The 21,902-nt window shown below is 48.5% G+C and overlaps 1 protein-coding gene across 1 annotated transcript in view; it reads left to right on the top strand.

The window, feature by feature from the left end:
• The window catches only part of LTBP2 (latent transforming growth factor beta binding protein 2), an 89,637-nt gene that overhangs the window by 10,026 nt on the left and 57,709 nt on the right, over nt 1-21,902 (top strand). The window contains exon 3 of the mRNA XM_080928537.1: nt 10,950-11,199. Coding sequence (XP_080784663.1) covers nt 10,950-11,199 — 250 coding nt within the window. The remainder of the gene's footprint in view (nt 1-10,949; nt 11,200-21,902) is intronic.

Below are 21,902 nucleotides of genomic sequence, written 5' to 3'. Positions count from 1 at the left end.
TCTTCAGGGTTTGGGGGAGATGACATGCCAAAGAATGTTCAGGATTTTGTCCTAGCAAGTTCATACACATGGGGTGCCTTCCAGGCAGGTGGGAGATGAGAAAAAGACACAGAGTGTATGACACACTCCCATTTCAGTCTTGGCCCCCAAAGCACATGGAGACTTGGTTCATCTTCTGGATCCCCATATAAGAGGACTCAACACATTGCCCATGGGCAGAAATGCTGGTCCTGGCTCTGTTGCCCTGATTCCTGGTCTTTCTCTTTTCTCACGGAAGCCATTCTAAGCTCGAACACACTTCCACATCACTGGCTAGCTTGCTCCCTCCTCTCAAAGTCACTGGAACTTGGGGAGCTGCCGTGTCTCTGGCTGTCACATTGCTGTATCCCCAGTTCCTTCCTCTACCTTGGTGGGGTCTGGAATTGGGCCACCATTTCCTCCCTTGGTCTTGGTATCTGCCTTTCTTTTCTGTGGCCTTGCCAGCTCTTGTGCATGATTCGTGTATTATGTATTTGTGGAGGCAGATGACTGAAAGAAAGGCAATAGGATGTGAGATCCCATTTGTTGATGCCAATTTGGGGAGATCATTCTGTCTTCTCACACCAGCTCACCCCTGACTCATACAGCCAGGGAGGGGCTGAGGACCCTCCCCTAGCCTTCCTATCTTATCTTGACCTGAAGACACAGAGTCTGGGTCCACTCTGAGGAGGACAGAAACAATCCCCTGCAAATGGCTGATGGAGAGCCCATCTCTAAATCCCAACTCACGAAGTAAGGTTCAAGCAAGGTAAAGAGTAAGATTCTGGCACAGATCCAAGGAGATGGGCGTTTGAACCCCGGGTTTGCATCCTTGGGCATGTAACCAGATCCCTTTTTTTAGTTAAGTCTGAGCCACACATTGTATGACAGTGTATATAGGCTTGTCTTTGGCAATAATGAGAATATAAGCTATAACTCTTGAAGTATACCAGGTGCTATCATAAGCCCTTTATATTACTGATTTTTAAACAGTCTTTTATAAAATAATTTATATTTATTTCTATTTTATGGGCATTTGGTGTTTTGCCTGCATTCATGTCTGTGTGAGTGTCAGATCTCCTAGAGTGTTGTGAGCTGCCGTGCGTGGGAGCTGGGAATCGAATCCGGGTCCTCTGGAAGAGCAGTCAGTGCTCTTAACCACTGAGCCATCTCTTCAGCCCTGTGATGCCAATTTTAATACGATGACTCTGGAACCTGGATCTCATCTTTTACCCACTTGGCAGATGAACTTGTATAGCTGTCCAAGTCAGGGGGTGAGGACTCAGCAGTATGTGTATGAAGCCCGTCTCCAGCAACCAAGGACCTGATCACAGTTCAGACTGAGCCTGTGCTAGAAACCCTCTTGGTAGATAAGCTGTTACAGCTCTCTGTGTATGGAGTCCTCTTCTGTGCCTGTGACTAACAATAATTGCTTCCTTCCAGAGTCATAAGGAACATGAGGCAATTTAGGTTAAATATTTCATTCACGGTCTTCTGTGTTCTCTAGGCTCTTTATAAAGAGCCTTGATTTTTTTTTTTTTTTTTTTTTTTTTACTGTGATTTCTAAGGGTAGGACCTCTGTGTTGTTCCTGGCTAGGCTGAGAAATCCCTTTCTGTTGTCCAACTCGTGTTATCCCTCCCAGAAGCCCTCCCTGTTACTCAGGGGATTGATGATCGTGTCCTAGGCAAGCATTTGCTCCTGACTTCTTGGTCCAGAGCCTCTGCATTGTGGTTGGCGATGGAACAATATTACTTTTGGTTCTTATCTCAGTCCTACAAGGGAACCTGCTTCTTTTTTTTTGTTTTCTGGGCTCCACTTGGCTCACAAGTAGGAAGGCTCCAACTTTAGACCCAGAATCCCCTATATAAAACCCTTGCTCTAACCACTTAATAGCATGGTAATGTTATACACGTTTATGACCAATGTAAACCTCAGTTTTCCCATATGCCAGGGATGGTAATAGTACCCATAAGAGTAAGAAGAGGTGATACAGAGGAAGCAGGATGTAGGCACTGTCTTGTAAACACTGGCACTAGCCCATGTTTACAGACACTCTCAGCCAGACTTCTCTCGACCTCCAGGCTCTTGAGTCTGCTGCCTAGATTGCCTCCATGACTGTTCCTATCTGCGGCTGTCTACTCTGGATGTCTGTAGATGTCTACCAACTGCTCTTTCTCTAAGCCATGAATACATAAGCTTACCTTTTGCTGCGAGGTCCCCAAACTAGTGTCCCTTCTAGCCTGGGCTCTCAACACTTATCCTGATCTATGTAATTTGCCTGGCTCCTGAGTATGTGCTCCTTCTATAGCAGATGCCGTTCTCTCCGCTCTGCCTCCACCCACTGCCTTGTGTTCCTGGCCTCTGTCATCTTTCCAGTCTACATCATGCTTCCCTCCCCAGAGGAGCAGCCTCCAATCACTCTGCTAATAGCTGTCCCTCATCAGTCCCGTTTTTCTGGATCTTGGTCCCTTAACTGCTACCTCTATATCTTCACAACCCGACTTCTGTTCTTCTGCTCCTCTGTTTACCTGTTTACGCCTCCCCTTGTGATTAATTTGGAAGTCCCATGAAGGAACAGACACAGCCTATCGTCTTTAGCATTCTATGCAGGCAGTATGTATTGGATGCACAACCATGTTCCAGAGAAGGACACAGTGAGGCAGCGGTGATGGCTCCTGCATCCGCATGGTTAGGATTCTGTGATGGAAGGCATCCCTTTCCTCCGTGCACTAACATGGACTTGGAGGTACCAAGAGCAGATAGCTACCTGTCAATCACTGACCTGTCTTGCTGCTGCTTTCCAGGAAGAGGCTCGGCTCTGATGGCCCTTGTTCTGGGCATTATTCCTCTCTCCTCCCTAGAGGCCCCACTGAGACTGAAATATCCAAAGCCCTGGTTTCTCTCAACCGAGTCAAGGTCTGGGGGATGAATATACCCCGAATTCTCCTTCTGTGTGCCTGCTGTGGCTGGTGTGAACTGGGGCAGCTTTCTACCCCAGTCCCTGGCCCTCAGCCTCCGAGTGGCCCAGCATCTCAGCATTTGTTAAAGTAATTAACAGGGCGGTCCAGGCCTAGGGGCTGGGGCCAAAGTCTGACTCACACCTTCCCTTCCTCCCCTCCGTCCGCCAAACAGTAGAGACCCACTTGGCCTGCCAGACAGCGTCTGCAGCGTGTGTGCAAGGGGCCAAAAAATGGCATCTTTCTCTCATTAGAGGCTTTTATGTGAATACAACTGCTATTTTGGAGCCTAGTGCTTGGCGGGCCTCTGAGCCCCAGTGCAGTTTGCAGCAGTTTGGAGAGCAGTGGCCGAGCCCAGCTGTGCAGGGGCAAGGCTCTGGAGCCTGCGGCCTTGACTTCCCTATAGCCTAGAGGCTCAGGCCAAGGTCCTGACAGCTAATGTCCTCCTCATGGGGCTTAGGTGGAAAGGGTGAGTCCATAGACGGTTCTGACACTTGTGTGAGCCAGAGGTTCTTAGGGTCCCTGCCTTTAGACCCAAGGTGTTGCCCCCAAACCTATAAACACATTCCAAAGGTGAGGTGCCCAGGGAGGGCCTGGGGCAAATGCTGTGACTGGTTAGAAATGATCAGATCTACAAAGTCTTCAGGGTGAGAAAGAATTTAGTAACGTAGGGGACAGGTTGTTAGAGTCCCAGGAAGCAGGCTACAGGAAAAACTGAGAGCTTGGCTGTGGCCGGGCTTAACCTTAGAACCAGTGCCTCACCTCAAAGGTCATAGAGAGAAAAAGAAGGTGTCTCAGCTCCAGAAGAAAGAAGTGATGACAAAGATTTTAATCTGGGGAGGTGGGGGTGTCAAGAGGGGGCTGTCTACTGTGGTACATGTTTCTGCACATTAGCCTAAGCCTAGCTATTGGGAACGAGGTATGGTTAAAAAGTTCAGAAGCCATCTGGCCCTACCCCGGTTAAGCTTTGTGTGTTATCTCCTAGACTATTCACTGTGGTGGAAATGTTCTATGTTTTGCCATCCAATATGGTCACCACAAGCCACATGTGGCTAGTAAACACCTGAAATGTGGCTAACACCTCAATCCAACCCATTTGCACTTAAAGAACCACATACAGCTCGAGTAAGCTAAATTACGTAGAACTTGAAGTTTTAGATAGCACAGAAGGTGTCATCCGGCAGGATCTCTATGTAGAGAGGGGAACTAGCAGCCTGTTCACTGAGCAAGACTAAGGGTGGAGTGAAGTTCCCCAGAGAGGCGAGAAGGACCCAAGGTCTCGCAGTCAGAGGTGGCTGAGCTGGCTTAAATCATATCCGTTTGACCCCCAACTTTCTGACATTTCTACTAGCATGGAGCTGATCACATCACAGGGGACCTGAGGAGGGTAGCATGTGTTTACACCGTGAGAGCTGTTTCTAGAACCTTCCCCCCAGGCCTGTCCATTCTGAGTTTAGTCTGCTTCCAAAAGTAGGTGTTTTGTGTGGAAAGTCAGTTTATCTTTGCCCAACTGTTGGAGCAGAGCAGAGGTTCTAGGAGCACAGCCAAAAATGCCAGGGTATCCAGAAACAATGTTTCCATCTATTTCCGGCCTTCAAAGCAATTTCAGGAGCGTTTGGTCTTTCCCTCTCTCTGGCATTCAGCTACCTCTGTAGAGAGCTGAGCTCTCCGTGTGCCTCATGTTGAGTGGAGAGGGCCAGGGGAAAGTGGGAAAGGCAGGGTTCCAGAAGAGTCCCCATTTATGAATGGTTGGAGAAGGCACACCTCTAGCTACACAAGTGCTGCCCTCCAATGAGGAGAGGCGACACATGCTCCTAGTGAATCACCCATCAGAGGACGGAGGCTGTACTGTGCGGTAACTGGGTAACTGTCCCCCAGTAATTCACCAGAGAACAGCCAGGGTCTTAGAACTCGCGCTCGAACTGAAACCTCTGCAACAAGCAGAGTCGGATTTTGAGGTGGGTATGAAAGTCCACCACCAGGCAGTAGAGATGCACACCTTTAGTCCTGGCGTTTGGGAGCCAGAAGCAGGAGGATCTCTGTGAGTTTGAGGACAGCATAATCCACAGAGTACCAGGACAGTGAGGGCTAAACCGTGAGACCCTGTCTGGAAAATCCAAACCAAACCAAAACAACAACAACAACAACAAACACTCCACCAAGGTTGGGGCTTCTCTCTTCAGCTGCCACGGCTCTGCCTTTCTCTGTAGGTGCTTTTTGTTTTTTTGCTACTTGTAAAAAGCCCCTGCTACAAGCCAGGGATTCTGAGCCGGCCTTTTGCTTTTTGAGAAATACATTTTGAAATCTGTGCCCATTTATTTCCTGCCAGTCTCCTTTAAACACCGTCCTTGCTCCCACCTCTCACAGTGTTACTGGATTTCATGCACTGGTACAATATCAAAAAGGCCTGCAAGATGGCTCAGCACTTGCCACACAAGCCTGATGACCTGAGTTTGACCTCCAGAACCCAATAAGGATAGGAGAGAACTGACTCTAACGTTGTCCTTGGACCACCATTATACTTGTACTCCCAACATACCATCTACATACACACTGAACATAAGTAAAAATACAAATGCTAGCGCCAGCATAGAATGACCAGATTGTCATTTTTTTCCAAATGAAGGGAATTAGGGGAATTAAAAAAGGACCTTAATGGGGATCAGTTAAGAAAGAATGCTAGTACCTTTAATTAAAGCCGCCATTTTATGGGCGGGAACTTGAGGACTGTGCAGCATGAGGACCAGAGCTTAGTCACCTGCATACATGCAGGATGTTTCTGACAGCCTGCGTGCAATCCCATGTATCAGACACGCGGGTTATCTGGAACATGTCGGCGAGTTAGCCTAGCCACAAGGTGAACTCTAGGTTTTCCTGGTGAGGAACCCTGCTTCATTCCAAGGTGGGATGTGATCAAGGGAGACACCAATTATCGACCTCCGGCTTCCATGTGCACATACCAGTACACACATGTGTGCCCATCCACATGTGAACACGTGTATAATGCCAAAAGAAAATGTAAAAGAGCACTTAACATGCACACACACACAACCAGTAAAATCAATCAGAACTTTCTTTTTCTTAGGCGATTGAAGCCAGCATTGTGGGTCATTTAGGAGTGCTTTTGTATGAGAGAAGGAGTCCGTGATCCAGTCTCATAATACATGTGATTGGCTCAGAACAACCCAGACACTGCAGTATATTACTTGCCGAGACTTATGGAAACCATAGAAGACAGGCTGATGAGAGTTGCTCTAAAGCTCAGACCGTCCCGACATGGAAGGTCTGCCTCAGCCAGCTGGGAAAGGTCACCTTCCCAGGAAGGTGTTTATCTATCAACACAGCTGGCTGCTCTGGAAGTCTTATGACTTTGATTTATGATGATATAATAGAAGAAATTATATAGCCAATTTTCCTCCTGATTGCCCATTCTCATGAGCTGTTCATTAGACCAAACACCTCCTCAGGAATGGAATTCCTGATTGAGAAAACCCCTTCCAGCAGTGTCAGGACCCCCACCAGGATGGGGCTTCCTCTGTGTAACCTGCTCTCACTTAGGTCTGTACCACTCTCCCCCCACCCCCGCCATTGTCAAGACAGCCCTGGAGAAGAAGCAGAACTGAGTGGTAGAAAGAGGCGGAGGGGCTTAGCTTGCAGGGAAGGGTGTCTCAGATTTCCAGAGAGTGAAAGATGTTATTGTTTACATCAATAGCAAATGGGTCACTCTTGAGACTCAGAAGAGGAGGGGAGGGTAGAAGCTAAGCCATTTTATATCAAAGGCCACCTTTGAGGCAGGGATCAGAGGTTGAACTGCAAGACCCTCCTCTCATTCATACCGGCTTTGGGTCTCTACTGGATGGGAGGGGTGGGTCTTTCTTCTCCATTCCTAAGTGAAAACCAGGTTCAAGATGCACCCAGGGCTCATCTGCTTTCCTCAGTGTTTGCCTGCTGAGCTGGCCCTAGCAGATAGTGTCTGTGGCTGAGATGGTGGTGATGGGGGCCTCTGGAGGTGCTTATGTGGTAGCTAGTTATATTTGGGCAGATGGATGATGGTTAGGCTTTGGCCAGAATCTGTGGTGGCAGTTTGTGCTTGGGAAAGGGTTTGACTTATAGTTCTCTGGGGGACACTGAGGCACCAAAGAAGATGTCTTCACCTCAGGATCTAGCTCATGTTCAGAATCCTTCAGTTGGTTCACTGTTAACCCTTGTGGTTGTTTGAACAGGTTTGACCCCTGGAGAGTCATTTCTTTGACTACTCAGCCACAGGAAGCAGCACTGTTCGGAGGTGTGGCCTCATTGAGGGAGGTTTGGTCTTGTTGAAGGAAGTGCATCACCGTGTGGGTGGGCTTTGAGATCTCCTGGTGCTCAGGCTCCACCCAGTGAGGAGGAGCACCTCCTCCTGGCATGCCTGCCATACTGATAATGGACTAAACTTGTGACATTGTAAGCCATTCCCAATTAAAGGTGTGCCTTTCTAAGAGTTACCTTGGTCACAATGTCTCTTCACAGCAATAAAACCCAAATTGAGACATTGTACTTACTACCCACTGACCGGGCAGCCTGGACCCTGAATACCCTTGCTGGGCAGGATTTCCAATCATCTCATCCTTTGAATGGCTGGTCAGCATCTCTTACTTCAGGAAACTTTCCTTAACTATCACTCTCTCCAGCCTGAGTAATAAGCTCTGGCCAACATCACGCTTGTTTTGCACAAGCATACGAGCCATTTTCCATCACATCTCAGACCTTGTGAGTGCTCTGAGACTACATATCAAAGCAGGTGCCTGAAGTGGCTGGCACATGTCTTCCCTCATAATTTGAAATTTACCATGTGACTTTATAAGGGCAAACACGCCTGAAGCCTCCATTACAACCTGGGGTGCGCAGTATCCCCAGGCCTGGTTTCTAGTGGCCCCTTTGATGCATAGTTTGAAGCCAAGCGGTCCTTTCGTCTTACCATCAGCTCTAAGACTAGGCTCAGAGGTGGTAGAAAAAGAGCACGCTGGGGGGTGGATAGGCTATTAAGGCAAAGATTTGAGTGCAAGCTCCGTTATCTAGCTAGGTGACCTTAAGCAAGTCTCTTAATCTCCCTGACTTTCAGAGGCATTGTGGGTAAAGTAGGAATCACAAGCATACCTGTTACAGAGGACGGTGGCAAGAATTAAATGAGATGGTGCATATATCAGCACCCACTGGAGAGTAGCTGAAGAAAGATGGTGACTGTGCTTTGTATGCTGGGAGCTAAGTTGACTGTGCTCCTAAGGGCTGACTGTACAAGTGGGGACAGAGAGGCCCAACACGAAAATCCGTCTACTGGACGAGCTCAGTCAGTGGTCTGTTCAACGAGGAGGCAGCAGCCACTGAAAGATGGGCCACTAGGGCAGGGGAGGTGACTGAGGGAAGAGTAGCACTTAGGCAAGCAGCCAAGTTAGGAAGCCAGAAAGCAAGTTCAGCCAGAGTGGGCTGACTTTGAGTGTTGTTAGTGAGGTCAGAGTTGGGAGGTCTTTGGTTGCTAGTGTGTGCTTGTATTCTAAAGACGCTGAAGGTTCCCACTAGAACCTTGGAGAATGTATTAGCTAGAGTTTGTTAGAGTAGCAGTTATTAACCTGTGGGTTGAGACCTCCTTTGGGGGATTTGCATGCCAGATATCCTGCATATCAGATATCTATAGTATGATACATAGCAGTAGCAAATTATAGGTATGAAGTAGTAATAAAATAATTGTATGGTCAAGGGTCACAACACATGAGGAACTGTATTAAAGGGTCACAGACTTGGAAGGCTGAGAACCAGTGCTCTAGAGGAACAGAATGAATATATATTGAAAGGATTTATTACATTAGCTTGCATGATGCTATCTGGGAAGTCCAACAATAGCCGTCTTCACACTGGAGAGAACACAGCCCAGAATGACAGAATAGCTCAATGTGTGAGACAGGGTGCCTCAGTGCTCCCCATCTGGCAGTGAAGGTCTCGTGGATTCCAGGGGAACCACTGGTCTCTCGTCTGGGTTCTTATGTCAACAGAAGTAGCTGCAGAGCTCAGGAGTGTAGGACTCAAGCCGCACAGAGGGACCCTGCCAGCATGCCAGGCAACAGGAAGGCAAGCAGGCAAAACCCAAAACTCCCCCTACCTTCTTATATCCAGCTGCCACCGGGATATCCACCCACTCGGAGAGTTTTCCCATTTCAAAGAATTCGACCAGGAAAATGCCCCGAAGCGTATCTCCCTCTAACCCCAGGAGGAGATTTACCTAGTGGCCCCAGTGGGACATCTAGTTGCCACCACAGAGTTCCATCTAAATCAACCTGTGGTTAGAATGTGGAATTTTTCTCTAAAAGATTTCTCATGACCCCCCCCCCCTCTCCACAGGCATGTGGTCTGAGTAGAGTTATCTGATGGTTTCAACATCACTTAGAATAACTGGGGCTCTTTGTTTCCTCCATAACCCTGACCTTGGTTACTTCCTTCACTCTCACTAGCCTGTGGCCTCCATGGACTCATTGATCTTTCTCCCGGCATGCTGCCTTCCTTCTAGCCTCCAGGAGTCTGTACCTGCCTCCGGAAGTCCACTCAGATCTTTCTAGTCCACTCCCTCTGGACTACTCCTCCCTCGCCAGTGAAGTGTTCATCTGAATGGCCTGAAGCATCATCGCTCCCTTCTGTCTGCCTGATACTTCATCCTGTTGTTCTCCTGTTACTACATCCTGTTCTCCTGATACTACACCCGGTTGTTCTCTTGCTTCCTGTTAGCCTCCCTCACATGTGCCAACTGCATATGAGAGATGACTTAGTCTTTGTGGTGGAGCCACAACTACTTACTGAGTGAATGGGAGGTAGGTGGGTGAGGCCTTGCTTTAGAATCACCAGAATGACCTAGACCATGGTCAACCCTGTTCTGCAGGGAGGAAGAGGCCTGGCTTTATATCCCAGTGTGGGCCTCTGTGGGGATTCTGGGTGGCTGCAGATTACTGCGCGTGTTTCTGAATGTGGTAAGGTAGTAAAAGCCAGTGAATGGAGAAACCACAAGAGGACTGGTGGCTGCTCAGGGTGAAGGCTTACAGCAGTGGTTCTCAGCCTTCCTAACGCTGTGACCCTTTGATACAGTTCCTCATGTTGTGCTGACCACAACCATAAAATAACTTTGTTGCTACTTTATAACTGCAATCTTGATACTGTTATGAATCGTAATGAAAACATTTATATTTTCCAGTGGTCTTAGGAAGCCTCTGTGAAAGGGTCATTCAACTTCCAAAGGGGTTGAGGCCCTTAGGCTGAGAACCCACTTAGAGGAAGAAGGCCAATTTCTGCCTCTGCTCTGTTTCCAAGATGGATTAGGACCTGCTGAACAGAATCATCCCAATGCCCAAGCCAGAATTCCACCTCCTGAGCCAGGGATTAGGAGCAGGGGCCATCAGGATACAGAAAGATGTGGGTGTGCTATCTTGAGAGGGCCTTAGATTCTCCAGGTCACTTAAGCCCACCCTCAGGATTCACCAGCAAATAGGTCTGGGCTGTGTAGCTTATAAGTGACACATACTACTGGCTCTTAGGCTAATGTTGAACCGTCCCATAAAGACATCATTCACCCATTCACTCAATGTTTATCGATAATCTACTCAGTAACAGTCTTTATTTTTGAGTTCTGAAGCTACCAGAGGACATGAAATAAAATTTCTGTAATGGTGTTTCTATAACCCGATAGAAATGGACACCTAAGCCTAAACAGGATACCAGGTGGTTCTTTCCCTTCTGGTGTGTCCTTCTGGTAGCTTGGTAAGAACTCATGTCACAACTCGTGTTTAAAACTCAAGGGCATCCTGGAGACCTGAGAGTAGTAGGGGGAGAAGTGGTTGTAGAAGCCTCCTGAGGCTAGGTGGTGGGCTTCCCATGTCCACGAGGGGTTGGGAGAGGTCCTCTCATGGCGTCACAGGACTTGGCCTGCTATCATTGCTCTCTTCCTGTTTCCTCAGCTGTGTGTCAGCCCCCCTGTCAGAACAGGGGTTCCTGCAGCAGGCCCCAGCTCTGCATCTGCCGCTCTGGCTTCCGTGGGGCACGCTGTGAGGAGGTGATCCCTGAGGAGGAATTTGACCCTCAGAATGCCAGACCTGTGCCCAGACGTTCAGTGGAGGGAGCACCCGGTCCTCACAGGAGCAGCGAAGCCAGAGGAAGTCTAGCGACCAGAGTACAGCCGCTGGTACCCCTACCACCACCTCCATCAAGGTAAGTCTCCTCCTGGGTTGGGCGCTGTGGGACACCTGCTCATCAGTGAGGAGGCGACAAAGCTAACACCTGTGTCAAGGTCTGTGAGGATTGCAGCATTGAACACAAGTACCAGTTCTCAACAAACCCCACTTTATCCTTATCCCTGTCACAGCCTCCAACTCCCCTCACTCTCCTTCCTCCCCAGGGTTCTCTGTGGTGTTGATGGTGTTGCTATAGTCCTTCACACACACACACACACACACACACACACACACAAACATACCCAGAGACATACACACACACACCACACATGCACACAAACACAAACACACCCAGAAACACACACACACACACACACACACACACACACACCACACATGCACACACAGAGAGACATACACAGACACAGAGAGACACACCCACTCACATACACAACACACATGCACACACGAGCGCACACACACACACACACACACACACACACGTGCATACACACACGTCGCACAAAAGACACAGAGAGAGAGAGAGCCCATTCTGTCCACTCACCACCAAGCTTCTCTTCCAGAGGGAAGTGGAGGTACCTGTGGAAAAAGTGAAAAGTATAAAATGAGCGAGGGGTGGGGCCCCTCCTTCCCTTGTACCCAATTCTGACTAGATGTTTTTCTAGCTTAGGATGGGAAATCTGAACTTGGTAAACTGGTCCCTCTTTTGTTTGCTCTGAGCTTTTAGGTCGGTTTTTCCATTCACATCCACTTAGGGAGTTCTTTCTGAAATGTTGCAACCAACCTTGTCTTGCTGAACCAAGGGGAAAACCGAACTCGGAGCCAAGAGAACTAGAGGGAAGGGAGGCTGATGTTGCGGTCATGTCCTTAGCAGAAAAGGTTGCGAGAGACCTGAGTAGCAGGAAGAATGTTCAGCAAGTCTGAAGTCACGAGCAGCAGGCAGGCTGCTAAGCTAGCAAGGTTGAACTCCCAGACGTCTGCTTCCAAGGGCAGCCATAAATGGGGAGAAAGGATCGATGATCTCAGCTTGAGGCGTAAGATCAAAACCCAGAGGCACCTACAGCCCAGGCTTGCAGATGTTAGGGCAGAAGCAAGGGTCTAGGAATGGCTATGAGCTGGTGGGCGGGGCCTGGCCCTTGCCCTAATTTCTATAGGCTGTGTGTGAGTGGCAAGCAGATCGGCCTGTGTGACCAGTTTGAGGACCGTGTTTCCCTCTGTAGAGCTTTTCACTCTTCCTCCAGATAGGCCATTCCTTGAAACCAGGAACACTCTGAGAGTAAGCACGTTGTCCCTAACATCTAACACCATGCCCAGCACACTATAGGAGCTCCATCGATCTGTAAATCAATGACTGTAAGGTGCGTCTTAAGTTCTGTATGTTCTATATCCTAGGGAGATTGTCTGTGATGCAGGAGCTATCAGAGGCCAAGGTCCTGGGTGAGGTCTTCGGCCCACAGTAAGGCCATCCTTCCCAAATCTCACAGGCTCTCAGGCCAGAGGCTACTGGGATGTCCCTAATGCACTGCAGTGTCTGGGCTGGTCTCATCACTTTCTGCCCGAGGCCTTCATGCATGAAATCTGGGTCAGAATAAGCACCCACTGACGGCTGCTGTCCACCCAGCTGTGTTTTGCTTTGAGAAGCCAAATTCTGCATGCCTGGTAGTGCTAAACATTTCCTGTGAGCCCAGCCAGGTTTCCCAAGCAGCCGCTGGCCTCTGTCCTGATAGCAGTTTGGACAGGCCATGCCTGGCCAGACAAAGCAGTGACAGGACAGAAAGGACATTCTAGGACAGGGAAGGAGGGGGAAATGTCTGGGGAGAAAGCACTACAGGAACTGTGATGGCCAAGAGGGTAGGACTTGTGTACCAGAGGAAGATGTGGGGGAAGGGCACAGAGAGTTCCAGCAACAGGAAGGATGTTCACGGAGACCAATCACCTTGGCTGCAAGGCCCAGAGAACCTCTGGAGTGCTAGGTTCAGGGTTCTGTTCCAAAACTGGGCAGAAGGCCTGCTCACCTACAAAGCAACTAAACAAGGGCTTCAGGAGTCAAGGCTGGTTACAGGAGACAAGTGTGCTATGGAGAAGTTCTTTGGACAAGGATCTAATCTTGAAGCTGATTTCTGGGATCTTGTCAATGCACAGTGTTCATTCCCAGTCTGGAGGGAGCATCTCTTCTGTGGTCCCAGGTAATTCTAGCTCAGGCTGCTGGTCTGCTCAGAACCATCGCTTAGTGACTGGGTTTTGGATTGACTTTGCTTTGGCTCTTGTTCTGAGTTTACAGTCAGCATCTGTGTGACATTAGCACACATCCTAATCTCTCTGAGCCAGTAGCCTCATCTGATGGGATTACCAGAAGGATGAAATGAGATCAGCTGAGTAGGGTACTTGATGTGGTGGTATCTGATTCTAGTGGTTTCAGCAATGCCGTGAGGACTTGAGTAGAGAACAGAAAAGTGTGTGTGTGTGTGTGTGTGTGTGTGTGTGTGAAAGAGAGAGAGAGAGAGAGAGAGAGAGAGAGAGAGAGAGAGAGAGAGAGAGAGAAGTGGTGGATGAGACTCATATAGACTTGTTCTGGAACAAAATAAGGGCTCAGATTCAGCAGCCCCAGGGGTGCAATACAGATCCACCCGGGCTAGTTTTAGTTGACTTGGGGGTGTGGTTTTTAAAACAGGGTCATTGTCACCACCCACATAGAAGAAGCCAAATTAATGGAAAGGGTTCCCCCCTCCAGGTACAACTACTTACTGTTCTAAAGAATCTCTGTTTCTCTCTGTCTCTCTGTCTCTCTCTGTGTGTGTCTGTCTCTCTGTCTCTGTCTCTGTCTCTCTCTCTCTTTCTCTCTCTCTGTCTGTCTTTCATGTTTCAGCTGAGAGTTTTCTTTACCTCCTATGTCCCCTGGCTGTTTGCAGGGGCAGTTCTGGAACTGTAGAAAGGCCACCTAAGGTTTACAGGAAGTCCTTTGCTCCCGCCCCCACTAGCATATCTCTGGCTAGCAGAGGCCTAGAGTGACTAGGCCAAGTTGTACAGCCTGCGGCCTAATGTAACCAACATGTGATTCTAGATTTGGCTTCTTCCCAGGAGAGGTGAGAAGGAGGGTTCTATCTCTCATTTCACCCACAAATCATGCTACTTCAAGGTAGTTTTCTCCAGGGAAACTTCCCCAAAAGGGGTAAGGATCTGAGCCTTTGGAGAGTTAGCATATATCCAGCTAGCAAAGATGTCTGAGACTTACAGAGTCTGGGCAGGGCAGGGCTGGCCTTGGGGTGCACTTGTATAAATTATAAAAAGGCTCGGCTTGACAGGTAGTCCACACCTTTAATCCCAGCACTTGGGAGGCAGAGGCAGGTGGATCTCTGCGAGTTCCAGGCCAGCTTGGTTCACATAGTGAGTTCCAGATCAGCCCGAATGACAGTGAAACCCAGATGTAGCCTACAACATGCGATCCAGCTTTGAGCCCAGGGCTAGAGGTTCAGGGAGTAGTTTTGAGGAAGGTAGAGACCAGTGTGTGTTTCTTCTCCTGTGTGGGAGAGCTGGTGAATCTCCTCCTGCTATGCTTGACCCAAAGCAGACATGTCTGGGTTGCTGAGGCAACGCTCAGGAGTGCAGGGTTCAGGGGTCCTCTAGAATCCCACGACTCCATTCAAGGAGCAAGCCAGTCAGGTTTTGTTTCCCACAATTCCCTCTTTCTTTCTCCCATCTGTGAATCCAAATAAGGATATCTGGTCCAAAGAGACCCCCAAATCTCTGATAGGATCTGGGTATTTCTCTGAGTATTCCTTTCTAAAGGCCTCTCAGAGCTAAGGATTATCAGGCCCCCAACTTTGGTTTTAGAAGAGAACTATATTAAATTCTCCATCATTATAACAAAACACCTGAGGTGGCTAACTTATAAGAAGAAATGGTTTGTTTTTGACTCATAGTTTTGAAAGCTCTAGTCCAAGATTGAGCAGACCCATTGCTTCAAACCTCTAATTGCCAAGCCAGAGATGATGTGTGGAGAAGCAAGATGCTCCTGTCACGGCTAAGAAGCAGGACAAGAAGAGGAAGAGGCCATGGTCCCAAATTCCCATTGAGGCTATACCCCCTCCCACCAGTGACTGAAGGACCTCCCACTATCCATCCACCCTTTCCTAAAATCTCTACCAACTCCAAATTGCACCGCCCTGGAGATCAAGCTTCTAACCCAGTTTAGATGCAAACTACAAAGACTCTGCCTGGCCCAGCCCCAGCCCTTTACAACTGCTGAGTTGAGAGAATGGCCTCCTACCTGCCTACAACCTGCAACTCAGTAGTGAGGGCTACAGATCACTACTACCAGCACCACCATCACCAGCACCACCAAGACTCTCTGCACCCCCACGTTTCAGGCACAGTGCTAGTTGACCTTCCTTGTGACCCCAGCATGAAAGTCTCCAGCTTAATGATAGCTAGGAAGTGGATGCTGTACAAACGTCTTTTGGTTAATTATTATGCCTTTGGAGTATAAATGGGGACAAGGGAGGCAACTCCCAGAAGCAAAGGGTAAGGAGGGTCCCCAGAGCTCCTTGCACCTTGCTAGAGGGTCTACATTTCTGCCTATTATGGGGGATGTTCAGGGTAAGGTTGGGAGGACCAGGGCTGTGGTTAGGGTAGTGTTATTACACTTTAACTGTGGTGTGGTGGTTACCAGGAGGCTGGCATTATGTCTCTGGTGTGGCATTAAGATGAGAGTTGAACCTTAGGGTTGTGGCAAAGCAGGATTAAGACTGTGGGTCTTTTGAATATAGAATGGCTGTTGTTTTAACCTAGTCTCTTTTGGCGTCTTAATGAGGAAGCTAGGTGCTTTATGGGCTCCATCTAACCCAGTCCTGGGCACAAGAAGGCCCAGAGGGAGGCTCAGACAGAGCACAGTTTTATGGGATTCTTCTCACCAGCTGTGGGATGTGGTAGGTAGTTTTTTCACTTCCCAGAGACTCAGTATAATATACGGCTTCCACTAATGCTTGACCGCACAGGGCTGTGGGTTGAAAGATGACAGACCCAGGAGAAAGTGCTGAGCCACAGGGTTCCGGGTGCAGTAATCCACAGCGAGGGGTGTTTCTTGTTTGGATCTGAGTTCCATCGGGAAAGTGGAGGGAGCTCTGTGGGGACAGTTTAATAAAAAATCTGTTTACAAGGTGTGGGCAGGGGGAGGGGGAAATAAGAGCGGTGGAACTCAGTAACAACGTTGTCACCTTTTAAAGGACAAGAGACAGTTGCTAGGATCCACGGTAGCATAGCTGCAGGACCAGGCTGTCCCCAGGGGCTAGCCAACAGTTCTTCATAAGGCTGTGCAAAGAGGAAACCTCCACTCAGGAGCCTCCTGCTCTCTGATCTCTTCCTGGAATTCCCTATTGGGTAATATCCAGAGCGAAAAAGTCTCTAGGGCCTTGTGTGATTTGAAAGGGATATCTGGGGCCACCCAGGCAGGGTGAGGGTGAGCCTCCAGCTCACAGAGTAGCCTGTGTCCTGTGAGCAAGGGGGCTGTCAGTCTACAGTGAGAAAACTGAGGGCAACCCTCCTTAACGAAAAAATACACTTGCACTTGGTGGACTGAAGTCATCCGGGATTTTCATTTGGAAGGACGAGGTTAAGGAGCAAGCAGGCAAGAGGGACGAAAAGACGGCCAAACCCCTGGGGGGGTACCGTATGACCAGGCTTGGGTGGACGGCAGCAGGGAGTTGGTGGTCAGGAGACTGGTTGGTGGAGGTTTCCCAGACTCCTTCTGAGCTCTATCAGATTTCACCTCTCCCCAGGCGTGTGGAGGAAGTTTCTGATTTATGGGCCCAGTAGTGTTTCCAGTTACTCAATCTGTAAATCTGCCATCAGTTCGTTCACTGGGCACTGCCAGAAAAGCCAGCGAGCGCTTCCCAGGTGAAACGTGCTTCAGCAAAGTCCAGTGGTGTTAGGGTAAGACAGCCATACACAGTTCTAAAGTACACACTTGTTTCTACGGGTGGCACTCATGGGTGGGATGAGCACTGTTTCCCAGCTGACTCAGCCACAGTGCATCAGTTGCACACAGAGACAGAGACACAGACAAACAGACAGACGGATGAACAGACACAGATGGACAGACAGACACACAGATGGGTAGACAGACAGGCAGACAGACACACACACATACACACACACACAAACACACAAACTCCACCTCAAGGGAGTGCCTAAGAGAGAGCAGCCTAAACCGATCAGGATAATTTCCTAGAAATGAATTAGAGCTCAGGGGTGGTGTACACATCTTATTGTAAGAAGGCTACCTTCAGAGCCCAGGGGCATGTCTGTGCATGGGTCCACCTGTCTGTCTGCAGATGACAGTGACAATTGCTAACTAGTCCCCAGTGGTGAACTATGAAAATGTGTAGTTCCTCAGTGAGCCGCCGAGCTGTGGTTTTGTGTCTGATTCATGGTGGAAGTGAGTAGCTGCGGCAGGCATTTGGTGGAGCTTTTCTTCTTCTCATTTCTCCTAAGAAAATATTTGTGAAGGGTCTAAAATTCGAGGAAGTTAAGTGCTTCTTGAAGGGAAAAAAATCCCAGAGCCTTTGCAAAACAAAGATTATAAATGAAAACCTCTGGAGCTCCCAGGCGATTGCCCACACAGCGCTTTCCTGCTGGCGCCTCCGCTCTGACCACAGCCTTACTTGTCCACCCATGTGCCCTGGGTTACATCACAGCAACTTGAAGGAATCTGGACCAGGTCCTCTGAGTCGCCAGAGAGGCCGCACCCTTCCCGGGCCCCTTCCTTGGGGAAAGAGGGTTATGATGTGACAGCAAAAAGAATACTAATATTTTTCTCTTCTTTGCAGTCTCAAGGATAGATGCTTCATAGACCTTAGCAACTTTAGCAAAGACTTTATTTTATTTTAGTTTTTTGCTCATTAAATCAGCAATGTCCGGCTTTTACTCAGCATCTATGGTTTCTCTTTTTTATATTTTTTGTATATGTATGTGTTGGAGGGTACATACAAGTACATATGTGTGCTTGTATGTATGGGCAACCTTGGCTGTGACATCTCAGGGACCATTCTCTTTTGTTTGTGAGACAGAGTCTCTCACTAGGACTCACCCATCTGATCAGGCTGGGTGACCAGCAAGCCCCCAGGGATTGTCCTGTCTCTGTGTCTTCAGTATTGGACATATAGGTGCACGGCACCTTTCTTACCTGGTATTTATATGTGGCATCTGGGATTTATACTCAGATGGCAAGTGCTTTACAGATTGAGACATCTCCCTGTCTTTACGGCTCCTTTTTGGCACCTATGAGTTGCCAGCATACACTCTTACCCACCATGACCAGGATTAAGAAAGTGAAGCATCATTTAAACACTGTGGTAACCATCATGAGTAATTTGACAACCAAAACAGCTACTAAATGGCTAAATGGAAGATAGCATGTATAGGGTATATACATTAGATAATACAGCTCACGCTCTGGCCAGTACAGAACAGGTGGTGAGAGGTTCATCATGTCCCTCAGAAATACACACAATTTAAAACTTCTGAATTGTTTATGGAATGTTCTACTTAATATTTTCAGACTAGAGTCTAACCTCTTAGTTGGCAGCTGATAACAAAGCTGAGGAAATTCACACTGTGCTATAGAACTACATGAATTTAATCTAGATGGATTCTGTAGGGAGAATCGAGGATGTCACACAGTGCCACCTCACCTCAGCCACCCAGCCTGGGACAGCACTGGGGTCTGAGAACAGTGATCTTCTTTCAGAATAAGCAAATTTCCTGTTCTAGTAGCCAAGAGAGGCCCAGGACTTGACCAGGTCTCCAGCAACATGTCTGTCTGTACCTTTGAACCTTGACTGGCACTTGTCTGCCCTATAGCCACCCGTCTTAAGAGGGAGTTGCTTCTAGAGTTTCATCTCCCAAAAGATAGGTCCAACTGAATAAGCTCTAGTCACCCCTCCGCCGCACATTCTGTATGTCCTGGGTGGACTTTTCAGGACGGTTGGAGGAGAGGATGGTAAAAGGGGGGGATGAGCTTTGAGAAGCAGAAAGTGACAAGGATCTTGCTCAGGCACAGCCTGCTTGCTTGCTTGCCTTTGGTCCTTCCCTTCATCCTTCTGTCTTTCCTCTACTTCTTCTTTGCTTTGAAGTAACAGGGAGTGTTTGGACTCATGCCCGTCTTCTAAGAGTTCCCAGCAATCTGGAAGAGGAGTCAGAGGAAAGAGCCAGGGAGGGAACATTCCTGGGCAGTGTGGGCAACAGGGGCAGCTCGGGGAAGTTTCTCATGACTGCCTTCCTATGAGACACTCTTTAGCCTTACTAGTTCCAGGACTGGGTGTGTAGCACAACTCTCTTCAAGACTTCTCATTGTTTACTGAGTTCTATAAGATGAGGCCCAGACAAGGTCTTCTACAGCTCAGACCCCAGGGTTCCTACAGCATTACATGTCAAAGTTTACCTGTCTCTGTTCCTCACTGGCTGTGTGACCTTAGATAAGTGGCTGAGCTTCTTATGCCAGATCTGTAAACTGGACCAAAGATCTATGCCCTAACTTTAGTGATGATTAAATGATTAACATATGAAACATGCTTAGAAAGAAGCCAATGGCTCCTGGTGGACTTTTTTGTTCTAATGGAGGGACAGGCCTCTGGATAGCTACTTGCATGACTCCTCCTGTTTCCCATCATCGCAATATTCCTTGCTCCCCCATTGAACATCACCATGAGCACATTCTATATTTGTCCCTATGTGCTCACCGTCTGCTCTGCCCCTTTCACTTCCTGTTCTAGCTCACACTCCCCAACCCTGAAAAGCTGGCTCCAGCTTCAGGACCATGCTAGCTTAGAAGGCCTGGAACATTTGGGTTGGATAACTTACTTGGCGATGAGTTTCCTGGCCCTTGTGACATTCTGCTTTTCCTCTCTTGGGTTCTTCTGAAAGGCTCATATGCAGGACTGTGTCACTTGGCTTTTATGTGGAGGTGTTTGCATTGTTCGCTATACCAAAAGTTCTGGTTACAGGATGAACAGGGCAAAAATCCAGCCTGCATTCTGGTCACCATGCCCTGGTACCATGCTACAGCCTCCTAGAGGAAATGGGGAGGCTTCTGTTGTGGCAACAGGTTTACTAGGTCTCCTGCTGAATTGGAAGTTCTCCATAGGCAAGGCGTACCTTCCATAGTACCCGGCAGACTTGTGCACCTTCCAAGGGCATCATGAACATAACTTGGCCACACTGAGTTTTGAATTTACAAAACCTAGGTCCCTTATGACCTGAGAAGTCTTTCAGATGAGACCAGCCCTTCCGGGAATGGGCAGGTGGCTCCAGTGGAGAGAGAGAGCGGGAAGAACCACGAAGTAGTTGGAAGTTCAATGTAATCAATAATTAGGGGCAGCAACCGGGTGCCCAGTTGTGTTAAGTCTGTGCATGACACAGAGGATGAGAATCATCAGCTCCTTCTCTTCTGGGGACTGTGTCCCTGGCTCCACTCTGGGAGGTCCTGCTGGGCCCAGGAGAAAGCTGAAAGCTCTTGGAGGGACTTTGGGAACATCAATTTCCCAAAAAGTTTGTCACTTGAGCATGATGGATAGAAAAGGAGGGACATTTCCTGGGCATCAGACAGTCCCTTGGGTTACCCTTTTCTCCCACCTTTGCCCCAAGGCACCCCAGGAATGAGTCCGGTTTCCAGGCAGCAGAAGAGAGCAGAGGTGGTCAGCATGCTAAGCACTTGGTCTACAAGGTAGTCTTCTTGGTTAAAATGATGCTGAGCCATATTCCCTGCTACCCTGCCTTCCTGTTTCTCCTCAGTCTTGCGTTTCTCAACATGTTTAGGTGTCAGAGTGTGTGGAAGTCTCAAGGAATACCATGAGACATCAGTACAGTTAATCTCATAACTAGAATTAGCTGGAAACAGTTTTATTAGCAGAAACTAGGAAAAAAAACTGTGAAAAAAAAAAAGCACACACACATACACACACACACACACATACACACACATACACACACACACACACACACACACACACACACCCCTATGGAAAGAGGGCAGTTGAGTGAAGTGTGACACTATGTTGCCACATTTTTCCACTAATATTGGTTTATTGCTTGTTCATTTGTTCAGTCCTGCACTAGCAGACAAGTAGTAGCAGGCGCCACGGGCTGGGGGATTTATGGAATGCCACTTAAAGCTGAGGCCTGTGCTGTTCATTAGCAGATTTTCCTTGTAAGTCAGGATGTGTTAGCAGAGTTGTGCCTGAGCTCAGCAGGGGCCCCCAGTCTACACTCTCTCCCCTGGTGAGATCAGATCTCCCACACAACCTCAGGATGCCCTTCCACAGTGGCTACTACAGCACTGATTGGCCTGAACCTGGCTATTTAGGTGCCCTGGAATCCAGCTTGAGATGCTGAACGTTGTCAGCAAAGCTCACTACCCACTTCTCTTGGGTTGCAATCTGGCATCAGAGACCCAGAGACTGGAGAGTCAGAATTGAGAGCCCTACTCCTGGGAGGATCATCCCCAGGAGTGCAAGAAGCTCAAGGCCAGCGTGTGATACATGCTTCTCGGGGATACATGGGTCTTCCAAAAACAGAACAACAAAAGGAATCTGGGTTCCTGGACCCTACCATCTCAGACACCGTTTTGTCCAAACCTTTGCTGGGAATTTTCTATGTGTCCACTTCCGAAATATCTCTGGAACCCATACCTTCTTCTCAGTCCCATCCTTGATCACTCCTAGCTTG

Source organism: Micromys minutus, assembly GCF_963924665.1.
Source record: "Micromys minutus genome assembly, chromosome: 1".
Lineage (NCBI taxonomy): Eukaryota > Metazoa > Chordata > Mammalia > Rodentia > Muridae > Micromys > Micromys minutus.
Note: the sequence above shows the minus strand (reverse complement) of the source record. Positions and strands in the feature narration are given on the sequence as shown.